Raw genomic sequence first — 14,584 nt, 5'->3', positions numbered from 1 at the left:
TTATTTACAAACCATTAGGCTATATTCATTAGACCACCAGCCTATCTTTATAACGTGGTTTCAAAAAACTTTTAGATATTGAACAGTTTACCACAGTAATATGAAGTAGGCTATAAGAATGAAATGAGCAACACTGGTTCAAACACTGCAACTTTAAAAAGGTCATTATAATAATCCAGTGGTATCATGGTTTTGCCAGTTGTTCACACAAAAACAAGCAGTTGTGTCCAGGTCAGTGCAAAGACTTTCATTTTTGTTTTTAGTGTTAAAATAGGCCTGGCTAAGTGGCCTTATTTATTTATTTATTTATTTTATGTCAATACCTTGTGCTGTTGGCATGTAAAAACGTCTTAAATGGCTCCATTGAGAAACATTTTATGTGCGCCTTGCACGGTGTAGACAGCAGGGGACGTGCTTTCTTCATGATGCTGGTTCGGAGGAAAAGAGCAGTTTGTGGCCAATTTAAGATGTCACTGGTAAATCACTTTACAGAAAACAAAAACAAATTAAAAAATAAACAAGTTATAACTAAAAAATTAATTAATTAATTAATTAATTAATTAACTCTCTGTGACGACTTGCGCTGTTTTTAAATGCCTCTGCATGATGTGTCGTTACTCACCGTTATCTGATTCACTGTCGAACAAACAAAAAAAAGGGGGGCTTAAGGCGGGGCTTACACTTTTTAGGACCGTTTTTGAACTTTTTTTCCTATGTCATTGTGCTGTCCCCGGCTCTGTGAGATCTGACTCGTCAGGGAAAACGGCGGCGCTGCGCCGGCGGGATGGCTCTGTTTAAGTTTATAAGTGCGATTGTAACTAGAGTTTTATTTATCCTAGTCTCTCTGATCGGACTCTTGAGAGTGACATGGGTGATGAAAGATCCCAATTACTGGTTACTGACTCTCCTCTTATTGCCTCTTGTTATTGAAATGATAATAACTCTAAAGCGACGTCAAGGAAAGGATTACAAATGGTAAGAAACTGAGCATTATTCTTAAATGTTGTAACATTGTCATTATATTATCCTTCAGGAGGCTCATGTCATGCAAAACTAACCTCAACTGTCTGATTATCTCATATATATATTTATCGTTTAACAGGTGTGTTGTAAAAGTTATATTAATGTTTTTGGTTGCCCTTCTCCCTAAACTGTATCCCTTCCCCCACTTCCCTCTGCACCCTGCATCCTGCTTGTCCCACTGCCGGCATTGTGCTGGGACAAGGATGGGCTGGTACCCCTAAACTCTCACTGCAGGAAACTCCCTGGACAGTCTTCCTCCATGTGTTGATGTTTCTTCCATTTAATCTAACATTACATCCAGCCCAATACAGTTGTTCTAAAAAAAAAAAAAAAAAAAAAAAAAAAAAAAACAGCTGTTTTTTTTATTATTATTATTATTATTATTATTATTAGTAGTAGTAGTAGTAGTAGTATTTCAAGGGAGTTACTAAAGAACAATTTGATAACATAATACTCTGCCTATAGCCAATGTAATGTCTTGATTTTTATTTAAATAAACTACTTTCCAAATAATTTAATCTGAGGTCTGCTTATAGAAATATCCAAAGTTTGTATTGTATTCAGTAGTGATGGCATGTTTTTGATCTTCCTATAGGCTTTCTCCTCCCATCTTAACATTTCTGATCTGTATTATTCCCTCCATCTGGATCCTGGAGCTTGATCATCATCTGAACACGGACAATGAACGTGAGGTACTTTGTGCCAGAACCAAAAAAAGCTACTTGTTTAATGTACAAATGCTTAAAACAATACTTCCAGGTGTGACCTAATGACATTGGTACCTGGGAAAGCTACAGAATTCTTTGCATTTACAGCTTCTGTGTCATTAAATACTGCATTTACTCTTTAACGCAAAGAGTTTAAAGGTATAAACAAGTAAACAAGGTTTCTTTTATCTGTTTTCAGTGCAAAAAGCTTGACTCTTTGGATAATTTGCTTGGGCTGGTTAATCAGAACAAGATGGGAGAAAACCAAACGGACCACGATTATTTTAAGGTAGGAAACTGGAAAATGCTTCTTTTGATATTCCTGAGTAAAGAGAAATGAAAAAGTGTGAGGAAAACTATTCAGACTATTTCTCTAGTATTATGTGGAAAACTCCTTACACTGCAGAAGGTATTCAACGGAGCATGTGAGGAACTGAAACCTTTACATTATGTCATCTATGAATGTCTATAGATGTCATGAACCAGCACTTTAGCTAGCACATTGTTGGCATTGGGGTGAGCCTTGAGTTTGAAGGCTCAAATTAATAAATAAATGTAAAAATAAAAATGTATCTATCCATCTGTTAATCTGAGATCAGGAGAATCTTCTTTCAAACACATCTGAATTAACAACAATTAATTCCAACAATTAATGAAAAAAGCTGCGTCCATATGTTTCTGTTTTTTATGTAACTTAAATGTCAAATCCTAATAAGCACATATAATGTAGATCAGAACAAAGCAGCTATTATAATTCTAAATGTGACACATGAGAACAGATGTTTGAGATCCTAGAGGAGACACACTTGGAAGCTAAAGTGGAGAGTTTTGTACAGACTATGTGGCTGCCAGATTTTTATAAAAACATGTACATCTGGGAATTACAAATCCAGATGTTGTACTTAAATGATTCAGAAATGGCATATCCGTGAGAGATACAGACAAAGAAAGGCCTGGTTTCTTGGAAAAGCCATTTTCCTGACATATCTATAAATCTGGATAATTAAATAGGTAAATTGTGCCACAACAGGATTGATAAGGAGTTTACACAGGCAGCAGGAAAGCAAATTACGATTAGTTAGAAAAAGGTTTCTTTAGCTGCAGTTTCATGTAGCAGATTCTTCTCCATAACAGGAGACATGTGTTTAAATGCTTACGTGGTACTTCTGAATATTAAAAAGAGTGTTTTACAGGAAATTGTTGGAGTTCCTGAATGCCTCAGATGAATGTCAAAGACTTTACATTTGTTGTGTTTCAATACTGTTTAAGTACAGTAAACAAAAAAGCTAGCATTTTAACTAGTTATAATAAACCACATCCTGTACCAGCTAGCAAACTTTCTTAAAAATAACAAAACAATTACTTTATCAGCAGCATTTGAATTTTGAGAAGTTGTCCTTTTGCTTTGCTTTGCACGGTGTCAAACAGACCTGAAAACAGACCTCTACGCCAGCAATATTAAAAGCCTATAAATCAAAAAATAAAAATAATAAATAATAAAAATAAATGTAAGTTGCTGTTTAAAGTCAGACAAAATGTACCCAACCAGCGTTAAATCAGGAAATACAGATAAAGTTTTAACTAAGTTGTTCCATAGTATAGCAGATAGGAGTTTACGAATGAAAGGCCTGAGGCTAGATTAGGGCATTTAAACTGATTAACAACTTTTCGACCACCCAGGCAAATTAAACAGATAAGAGTTGGAAGGCACGCTTCATTTAGCTGCTCTATAACATGAGTCACTTAAACTACTGTTTATGTTGTGTAGCATAAAAAAGTTACTGAAGGCTAAGACTTACAATGTTCTACATTTTCAAATAGCATCCAAATACTATTTAAAGATCATACCTAATAATTAACTCGTATGACGTTTAGTTTAGTTTGATCAATTAGTCTGAGTAACAGACACCCATTGTTTTCTCAAACTAAAAAAAACCCTGAAGCAGTCACACACAATAGAGTTCTTCCCTTCTGTTGTCGTGTACATACATGTGTACAGTAACCAAGACCTTTATTAGGAGCTATTGCTGCGCTGCAATCCAGCAGATCTTTTGTGAGGTTTCCTGGTTTTTTGCACCAGAGATGAGATGGTCTTTGTTGTGGATTTGTTGACAGCAGGATAAATATAAAATTCTTTCAGTGTTATTCTGAACATAATGACTTAGTGTCTGGAGGAAGCATACTCTTTTTTTTCTGCCACTTTTTTCCTTTTTTTTCGTGCTCATCCATCAAAGCTTTGACTTCAAGGAAAATGAGTATTCATTCAAAATCATCAACCATACTTTAAGGAGGGGGCAACAGCATTGTTCATCTTTAGTGAACAAACTCTTAGGCATAAGCCTTATAGCGCTTTTCCACTAAAACCAACTCAGCTTGACTTCACTTGATTTGGTTTTTAGGGTTTTGGATTAGGTTGTATCACCTGGAACCAGGTACTTTTTTTTAACATTTTTTAGCAGCTTTTTTTGGCTTTACTCAGCTCACTCAGATCCCTGGTTAAGTTGGTGCTAAAACCACTAACTTAACCAGGGATCTGAGTGAGCTGAGTAAAGCCAGAAATGTGATGTGTATAGACTGCAGGCTGCTGTTGGGCTGGAAGTGATGCCACTCCTTCAAAAGGACCTGGCTGAACTCCCTTGTACTTCTTTAAAGTGTTTCAGATCACTGCCTGCAACCTTCTCTGGCTTTCTTCTTTTACTTCTAAAGTTAGTCTGACAAACGCCTCATTGTCTTCCAACTGATTTGAGTCGAGCCAAGTAGATACTGGTGGCAAGCGACACTCAGACATGAAGAACTGGCCAAATGTCATTACACTGTCTGTGGTCAAGTTGCTGTTTCTAAATTTATTGCTTGTATTGCTTGGATATTCTCTCAAAAAGGTGTGACAGTAGGGGGTAAGTTTTAAAATCTTGGAATTCCTTTTCAGATCCTGTCAGATTCCTGTCAGATTAACCATTAAATATTAATTTGTCTTTTTTCCATCTTTAGAAAATTAACTACCTTTTTTCGGCTGTCTGTTCCGATGACTGGATCCTGGCTCTTCATCAGATCGTGCTCATCCTCGTCATTGTAGGAAAGTGGCTCCTCCCCCTTGGAGGTGGAGTCACAAGAGACGAACTGTCTCAACTCCTCTTAATTTTTGTTGGTACAGCAGCAGACATCCTGGAATTCACCAGTGAAACCCTGAGAGATGTCAAGTGGGTGCCAGTTATATTCTGACTTGTTTGCAAATATGTTTCACAGTTTTCTATTAAATGTATTGACTAAACCATGCAAATGCATATTGTTTACCCTCTTAAAATAATAGCTTAAATCCTTTTTTTTCTAAAAACAGAAAAACTTAAATTTTTTTCAGTTTTTTGGAAAAACGTGAAAGAAGTTACATAGGGTATTATTTTAAGAGGGTGACAACATGTCTATTCAATATGCCTGTTCATATTATATGAATGCACTCAGATAATTTCTGCCTGTTTGTATTTTGCAGAGAAGAAAGTTTTCTGCTGGTCCACATCATCTTAGCTGTGTGGACATGGAGCATGTTGCAATTTCCCCTACATCTGGCTGGTCAGTGTCTGTTTCTGTGTTTTTGTGCTTAGGAAGAAGTTACAGCAGACAAAAAGGGGGGGGGGGGGACTTTGTCAAAGTCCAGGTGTTCCATCTGAGGCTTAAAGTAAATAGTGAAAAGTAGATCAGCTAGAATCAGTTGCTCTTTTATCTCCAAAGTTATCCAATTATTAACTAAAAAATGTGCTTTAACTTTCTAAACCCCAAATAAACCATGAATACTTTATCACACAGAACCTAGACTTTTAGTTCTCAGGGCAGATCAGATTAGAAATCATTATTATAGAATTTCGTATCAATATTGATATTCTTTGAAATAGAATCTCAGAACAGAAATCTATGATAAATTGATAAAAAGTCTCCAGCTTCTAACTTGGCTAATAAGAGGAAAGCATTATCAGTCGCAGCCAAACTATCAGATTATTATTTTATGTTTTTTTTTTTTGTTTTTTTTTTCTTTAATTATTTGAAACTTCACTGCACTGCACCCACAACCCATACTTTCTGAAGTCTGAGAAAGCAACGGATGAGGTTATGAGAAAAGAAACAAAGTAAAACAAATGGTTTGCAGAACAGATAAACCACACAACTACTCTGAATTATTTAATGCATAATCTTATAGCTTGTTATTGGTTGCTGATAAGTGTAATGAGTATTCTCAAAGTCATGATGCATTTAGGGCACTTAGCTTGAACATCTGTTTATGTCTGTTCACATGAGTGTGCCTTGTTATGAAAATCCATTTAGAAGCTGTTTCTGAGATGCTATCTTACAATCACCATCAGTGGGCTGAGTTTGTCCATTAGTCTTGGACCTGAAGGCATTCAAACCTTTTTCAGCATAATAAGAATTACTCACATTTTCTGGGAAGCTGAGGTTGATGCTTAACCTTGATGATAAGAATTATATGATGTGGAAGTTACAGAAGAGTTACAAAATAGTGGCAGTGAATGAATCTGTTAGCAGTTTTAAAAAAAGGAAGGGAAGGAATAAATAAGTCATGCATTTACACTATGTCTCAGTCTTGAGGAAACAAAACAATGCGGGCGACTCCTCATGTTTTCCACTTCCAAGAAAGTCCAGCTGTCCTGCGTAAATCATAGAAAAATGTCTAAAAACTTTCAGAGCTTCAAAGCAACAATTGAAACAACTGTTAGTAATTACTAGCTATATGTGCTCTATTGTATGTGTATTATTTACAAATATCATGTGGAACAGAACTTCGATAAATGATTCAGTCACACTCAGAATCAAGGCTTCACCAGCTTATGAAAATCTTTGCTTACAATTGCTTTTATTCACATTGTTTCACAGAGGTAAATTCTGTTGAAATTTGGCAAATAACTTAAGCTGAATTTGATTATGTCAGCTGGAGTTCAGTCAGATAATTTAGTCTTTTTTAACTAAAGAAATTTCCTAAAGCTGGGCTTACATCAGAAGACTTTGAAAAGATTTGCAAAAAAAAAAATACCAGCTCACACCTGCTCACATCTAACAAGTGCCTAGTCTCAGACTGAGATTGTACAAAAACTGTGAATCTTCTGGGGTCACTATTTACAAGACTACGACTAGATTTTTTTAGCATTTCTTGTGATATGTTGGTCTGTTGATATCGAACAGGGCTGATCTGCCCACAGCAAAGCAAACAAGAGGAGAGTTTCCCTCCAAGATCAGTAGGGAATTACAAATCATTAGTATATCATGTTACATCAACTCATCAGCATCTGGAGGGATGAATGAGTTTTATATACTTCTCTCATTTGTTAGATCATTATACTGTAACACATCAATGATCCACAGCAGACATTTACTTCTTAATCTGTCCTCCTTCTGGACGGTCCACCTACGACGTTTCATCACCGGTTCTTCTTCGTCTCACCCTATCTCTAAAGGCACATTTATGCTCAACACAGAAGACTGATACACAGACAGGCGGACAGTTTCGTCCATCTCCTGGCTTGTTTACAGACGTAACGGAGCTTAGCTATCTGTTGCTTGACGCAGAAAATGGAGCAATTCCACCAGAAATTGCAGTGGCAATGCTGAGCATATGCGACCAAGAAATAAACCAGAAAAGAAGAACAGGAAGATAATAAAAGCAGAAGAAGGATGAAGACGAGTACAACAAATGTAGAAATTGAATGAGCTTTGAAGAAAGACTATGAAAGTGTTTTGGGCGGTTGGAAACAATTTTATAGCGATGCATTACCGCCACCAACTGGTGTCTAAAACTGATGTCAGATAGCAGTAGTGAACTCTGAACTCAGCATTGCCCACCAGTGGAGGAATTGACTTAAAACCATGGCAACGTAAAAGACGCATGAAAGTATGACTGCAACGTATGATAATGTTTGAAACAGACGTCCCTAGTAAGGGAGCACAACCGGGTCTTTAGGGAGAATCCGGCCACCCTGTGGCGGAAACTCATTTCGGCCAAAAAAGCAGAGACCTAATCCTGAGGCCACCAAACCGGATCCCCTCAACACCTCCCTCTAGGCTGCATCTAGAAGTTTTGTCCATTAAAGTTATGAACAGAATCAGTGACAAAGAGCGGCCTTGGAGGAGTCTGACATTCAACTGAAATAAATCCAACTTACTGCCGGCAATGCAGACCAAGCTCTGGCACAGGTCGTACAGGGACTGGGCAGCTGGTACAAGGGGGTCCAGTAATCCATACTCCCAGAGCACTCCACCACAGGAGTCCACGAGGGACAAGGTCGTGGTGGTTAAAAACCATCCTTGCCTTATGTCACATACATGCCAAAGTGGTGAGAAAGGCAAAAAAAAAAAAAAGTGCTGTCTGAATGCAGTCCATTTGTTGATGAGAATCTTATGGATTTCTAAGTATGCCTTTGATTGAGAGGAATTTTGGATGGGATAAACAGGAAGAGAGGAAGACAGCATTTCAGAATAGGGATGGATCTATGCATAAAAACGCTGTCCTAAGAGCTCCTCTCACAACCCATGCACCAACATCGACAGAATGTTCTAAGAATGGGCAGTTCAGTGTAAGTTACCATGGTGACTTACCCCAATAAGAAGTGAACCAGCAGTGTAGTATGGAAAACACAGCGTTAACCCTGAAATGACCTCAATTAGAGACGATCCAGCTTCGTTTCACAGGCCTCATGTCTGAAGATAAAAACAGATCTCAAGTGTCAGTAAAGTTTTTGGACAGTAAGAGAAGAACCGCAGCCACACCTAACCTTCACAGAATGCAGCAACCTCGCTTTTAGAGTGGTTTAATGTCATGTTACATGGTCATTTTCTTGGTGCCATGAAGTTGAACAAGATTTCTAACAGGTATGTATTGCTTGAAGACCATCATGCATCACACCAAGTCAAGCTGTGCAGCACAGCCAAATGTTGAACAGACTTCATAATGTCACAGAAGATGTGAATTTTTGACTCAAGGCTAACCGAGCAAGACATTTAAATTCATTTTAAAATTGATTTAAAAAAAATGCACAAAACCCCCCAGTATGCACATCAAATGCAATGAGTTCCAAATAGACTTGCATTAAAGTTCCAACTTCACACTTCTGAGGTACATTAAATTCATCCATTGGCCCAGTAAGAGGCAGCAGTAACTTGAAATGGACCACTCACAGGGCCCCACCAGTTTCAGTTTCTTGTTTTTAATTTTTCTTTGGAGAAAATCAAATCTGTGATTATGCACATTGCTGCCCCATTAAAAAAAAGAAAAAATCTTTTCCTTTATAACTTGACAAACATTTTTCTTTCTTTCAAGCTAAATGTCCACAACATATTATCTGTTATTGTTTCTATTTAATCTCAAATTAATCTCCTGGGTAGTTTCACAAATATGATGTTTTTTCTGTTCTTGCTGACACAAATGACCAGTTTAAATTCAGTGAGCAGTTGCATCCACATGACCATGAGATGCAAGCCACTTGTAGAAGCCGAAACCATTAAATCTGAAATTTATTAAACTGGAACTGAATCGAAATTGAACATCGTGGTTGGTTTGTGAATGAAGGGTGAGCTGGTTATTTCCTTCATGACAGAATGTAGATATGAATGCAAACCTGTCAAAAACAGCAGAAAAAGTTGTTTGAATTTTGGCCTAACATATTCTCAACTTTTTTTTTCTTCTTTTTTGAATAGTGGTGAATTCTGCATCAGAGAGTGAGGGTGATATGGGCATCCAGGAAGACACCTTATTGGCTAGACACAGCACTGACATTTGGAGCATCGTGGAGGCCTTGTTTATCCAGGACGGCCCTTTCCTTGTGGTCCGGCTCACCGTAATGACCCACTTTCGTGTCTTCCACCAGATGCTTGCTTTCTTTGCTTTCAAAAACTTCCTAGTGGTCATACTGAATTTGTACAGGTTGGCTGTTATATGTCAGGACTTCAGACCTTCCAGCCACAACCCTATGAGTAGCAGTTCCGTCCCATAAGTCATGGAATTCCTGGAGATGAAAATGTGTCACGCTCAAAATGTTATAGTAATGGACAGGTAAAAAGGAGCAGGGGAAAGAAGGACAAACTTGAAAAAATAAAATGCTGTTGACAGGTGAAAACATGATGGGATAATGTTTACATTTCACTTGTCTGCAAATTCATTTAAAACTTTGTCTTACTGATATTTTGAACCCTCCAGAAGTCAGTCAAAATCAGTGCTTCGCCTGTGTACAGTATGTCTGTATTAGTGCATGAACACTGTTGAAAAAGTTAGTTTAAGTCATGTATAGAGTGTCTGGTTTTGACAGATTAACTGATGTGGCAACTGTCAGAAAGAGGATTCCGCCAAAGAAGGAAATAGAGCAGAAGGAGGAGGTGGGAAAACTGTACTGTACTATAAATTATGCACATTACTGAGACTGCCATCACAATTAGAGTAGAACAAAAGAATGACCTGTGTTTGTTATTATAGTTCTCATAAAATCCATATTGAAGATTAGATAATAATCTTACATAAGCATTTGCTGTCTGATTCAGAGGAAGTGAGGGTGGCATGTGCAGGAAGCAAGTCAGGCTTACAGATAAGACAGGGAACAAAGGCTGTGAAATGTTAACAAACTATGATGAGAAAGCAAATTTTCTGTTCCAAAATTATAAGAAATCATCCTGTCCTTCTACCTGAGAAACATAATATCACAACCTTGGATTTTTATTTTTATTATTTTTTTTAAGATTTTGGAGATATACTAATCATGTCACCCTAGAAATTTTTTTAACTGTTTTTACTATTGTGTAATGTATACTCATGTATAGAGCTTTAAATGGGTTGTGCATTTGGCATAACCAATTTAGACTCTTCATTGTTTATATAATGTCAATGAATCAGTGTATTTCATGATTTAAAATGAAAAATATACAGTGCAACTAAAAATATACAAAATGTTTTATTATTTTTGTTAACAACTACTATAAATAGTAAGAACAAACATGGATGTCTCCCATCTATGGATGTCAGTGCACTGACACTTATAACCTTCAACTTTTGACTGTAGATGAATCAGACTCGTCTGTCTGAATGATTGCATCAGCATCTATTTTAGGACAGAAGGGTGTTCAGTTCCAAGTAAAAGCACTGCAGACGATGTCAAACTGTCATGAGTTTTTCAGTCATTCGCTGACTTATAAGAAGCCAAGATCATCAGAGCTCCTCTCTCTCTCTGACGTGCATGTTTTTTTTTTTTTGTTTTTTGTTTTTTTTTTCCTGGCAAATACCAAAATGTATAATAATTTGAACCTGCATACTATTTGAATGTCTGACGTAAACATTTTTAATGTTTCCTTATCGCATTGAAAGATTCTTTGCATGTAAAGATTTATTAAAACAGTGAAAGAAACTAAGCTTCATTTATGCATTAAAGACGCACTACAGAACTTTTGCATATTTTCTCAGTAACATGCACTCTCCCGACGACTAATTTGGCATCCATCTTGCATCCTATCTGTACCTGTACTGTGAGCTCTCACAGCCAGTAAAAACCAGTGTTATCTTGACTCTTGTCTTATCTTTTGCTCTGTCCCTCTCTCTCCTTCTTTACCTCTTTTCCTCCAAAAATGTCTTCTTGCGTTTCTTTGTTGAATCAGCCATGGCGCGTTTTAAAATTGGCCAGTGTGTTTATGTCTGCTTGCTAGCATATGACGCAGTGCGTAAAGTAAAACTCAACAGGCTGCATAAAGTTTTGAAGTGTGGTTTCTCAGCCTTGAGATGCAGATAGGTAGCAACGGCTCTAGAAATGCACATTATATATGTCACTGTGCCTTCAAATGAATCTGGAACAAGGAAATTTAAGGTTGGAAAGGTACATATTTCATCTTTAACATACACTCTCTCTCATTATCATTTAAGGTTGAGAAAATCATTGTTATTCCAACTAAATCTGTAATCTGAAACTTATAGAGAAATGTAAATAGATGTACAGAAGGCCTTTGTAGTGACCAATTCACCACTTATAGACACTGATAGTTATGATGATAACGTCATTTAAGTAGCTGTCAGAGGACAGGGAAGAAAAAAACGAGTTAAAAGTGTCTTGGTGTAACCAGCTCAGTCTTGATTCTGGCTGGTCCAGGCAATCTTTAAATTTATTACTCTATGTTGTGTGAATATATAAGAGGGATGGCTGGTTTGTCATTCAGGCTGCAGTTGATTCTAAATAAAACAAAGATGCTGGTCCAACATGGTTGGCTCTCACAGGCAGTTCACATACAGCACACTGTAAAGGACTGAAAGCCTCTTTAGCATAGCTTACATTGCTGGCAGTGCATTTTGCCAACACCTAGGGATTAAAGTGTCAGTCATAATATATCTCAGTATATACCATACACCCATGTTCACAAAAAGGCTTCTGTACAATTCATTAGTGGAGAGTGCTGCCCCAAACCACCTACCTTGGACATATCTGTCTCATCAATGGCAATTCTTCCACAGCCAGTGGTGAGAGAGGGTGCCCAAGAGCCAACATGTCATATGAATATTATATTTCAATATCTCCAGGCACAAGTAGAATAATAGCACATTAACTCTGACATTGGGAATGTGCTGTGCCACAATTTCCGAACTAATTTTCTATGGACTCATTAAGTTGTTGAAGAACTCTAGTTTTACACAACGCCTCATTTAGGCATTTTGTTTGACAGCATACCATTAATGTGACGTTCATATTAATCACATCATGACTCCTTTCTATTAATTTATTTCCTCATTCATCAGAAATTGCAGCTAGATTGTGCAGTAACTTTAGAGGTGCCGCATGTAACAAAATCAAAGGTCAGCCAACAGGTTACAGCTCAGGAGGACAAGCAGTTGTCTTCCCCTGACTACGTGCCAACTGTGCCTTCCATTTGAAACTATTTTATGTTCATCTTTGCCACTAAATGTCAGTAATTCTTACACACTGTACCTTTAAAGAAATTGATTCATGTGAATATGAAGTTGTGTTTATGTCACCACCTTGACCAGGACTCTTTGATTAAGTTGGCAGAGTGTACAATGAGTGGTGGAGTCCAAAATGGGAAGATTCAAGATTAAAGTTATTATTGCTTTATTCAAAATTGTGGAATATGGTCATGGTCTTGTTTCTGTTAGACAGATGTGACTGCAAATTAAATATTTCAATCAAAAATCTAAATATCAAAATTGAATCAACTTAAGTTTAAAATTTTACTATTTAAGTTAAAAGGCTAAAAGCTACATAACTATAGAAAAATTTGACTAGCTGGGGCTACAGGTGGAGTACAGCTTACAGAGAGGAGTGCCAAGGTGTACTACCACTCCCACCAACAACAAACTTAAAACGTGGAGCCCTTGTGTACACAGTGCACCAAACCATGCACAAAAGTGGGGATTTCTAAACATGAGTGTCTAGCCCATCCATTTAATGATTTCCAGTGGTCTAAAAGGAAGAGCACAAGTTAAAACAAAAGAGAATAAATCTAAATTGATCAATGTAAAAAGTAAGCTTAAACAACTACTAACTCCTAAAGATAGGCTAAACACAGTTATAACCAACAACCAAGCCAAAATGGTGAATAAAACAAAAACAAAATAAAACCTAAAGTGGGTAACAACAAAAGCAATTACAGGAAGGAGGGTGAGAAGGAGGTCAGCAGGTGTCTTATTTACTCCCGCTCTCATGAAGGGGAGGAGCCAGCTTTCGAGCTAAATTCAAAAACTCACGTGTTCACCACTACACATACATCCATCCATACAGTACATAAGTACATATGTTCAATTACTTGTTAACACTAATAGCTAATCAACCAATCACATGGCAGCAGCTCAATTAATCTGTGCAAACATGGTCAATGGTCATACTCGCTGAAGTTCGAAGTGAGCATCGTAATGAGCAAGAAAGGGCCCTAAAAAGAGAAAGTATCCAGTGAGCAGCAGCTCCCTGGACCAAATGCTTTGTTAGTGTCAGAAGAGAATGGGCAGACTGGTTTGAGATGACAGAAAGGTAACAGCTACTCAAAAAACCACAGGCTATAACCAAAGTGTACAGAATACCATATCTGAATGTATAACATGTTGAACCTAAAGCAGATGGGCTGTAGCAGCAGAAGACCGCACAAGGTGCCACTCCTGTCAGCTAAGAGGGGGACACTAAGGCTACAATTCACACACTCACCAAATTTGCACAATGACGACTGGAAATTCTTTGCCTGGTCCAATGAGTCTCTATTTTAGCTGCAACATTCAGACGGTAGGGTCAGAATTTGGTGTAAAAAACAAGTCTGGTGGTGTAAGAGTGTAGGGGATATTTTCTTAGCACACTTTGGGCTCCTTATTGAGCATCATGCTGCAGCCTACCTGATAAATGTCACTGACCATGTTCATCCCTTTATGACCAGTGTAGCATCTTCTGATGGCTGCTTCCAGCAGGATAATGCACCATGTCACAAAGCTCAAATAATCTCAAACTAGTATCTTGAACATGACGATGGGTTCACTGTACTCCAACAGCATCCACCAGATCACCAGTCGCCAGATCTCAGTATGCTAGAGTACCTTTGGGATGTGGTTGAGGGTGCTTATTTATGCTAATTGTGTGCAGGTTCCAGGCTGTGATTGGTTTAACCACCAGCAACTCACTGAGGAAGGACTCTTGGAGGACAGAATTTCTGTAAAGACCTGAGATAATGGTAGAAGTGCCACTCATCTCCCTCTCTTCCTAATATCACAGTGCCAGGTCCCTGTATGAAGCCTAACATGCTGCCTTCACTCTCAGACATCTGCTGCTGATATTAGCTGAAACTGTGCGTTAGTACAGTTGTGCTGCTTATCTCTCTTCTCAGAAAAATGAGGA

At 37.7% G+C, this 14,584-nt stretch overlaps 1 protein-coding gene across 1 annotated transcript; it reads left to right on the top strand.

The window, feature by feature from the left end:
- Positions 1 to 731: 731 nt before the first annotated feature.
- Positions 732 to 11,112, top strand: LOC121655383 (transmembrane protein 26-like). Its single transcript, XM_042009997.1, has 6 exons — positions 732 to 975; positions 1,619 to 1,715; positions 1,930 to 2,019; positions 4,719 to 4,927; positions 5,215 to 5,294; positions 9,423 to 11,112. Exons 1-6 carry the CDS (start codon positions 785 to 787, stop codon positions 9,716 to 9,718), a joined length of 963 nt encoding a protein of 320 aa, XP_041865931.1. The 5' UTR covers positions 732 to 784; the 3' UTR covers positions 9,719 to 11,112.
- The last annotated feature ends 3,472 nt before the right edge of the window (positions 11,113 to 14,584 follow it).

The sequence above is a fragment of the Melanotaenia boesemani genome, chromosome 16, assembly GCF_017639745.1.
Source record: "Melanotaenia boesemani isolate fMelBoe1 chromosome 16, fMelBoe1.pri, whole genome shotgun sequence".
Lineage (NCBI taxonomy): Eukaryota > Metazoa > Chordata > Actinopteri > Atheriniformes > Melanotaeniidae > Melanotaenia > Melanotaenia boesemani.
This window is presented reverse-complemented; position numbering and strand designations above follow the sequence as displayed.

Bases quoted from the DNA above. Each gene is read 5' to 3' on its own strand.
- LOC121655383 (XM_042009997.1), top strand. From the start codon at position 785: ATGGCTCTGTTTAAGTTTATAAGTGCGATTGTAACTAGAGTTTTATTT. The intron at 1,716-1,929 runs GTACTTTGTGCC...ATCTGTTTTCAG, and splicing joins ACACGGACAATGAACGTGAG to TGCAAAAAGCTTGACTCTTT. The intron at 2,020-4,718 runs GTAGGAAACTGG...TTCCATCTTTAG, and splicing joins CGGACCACGATTATTTTAAG to AAAATTAACTACCTTTTTTC.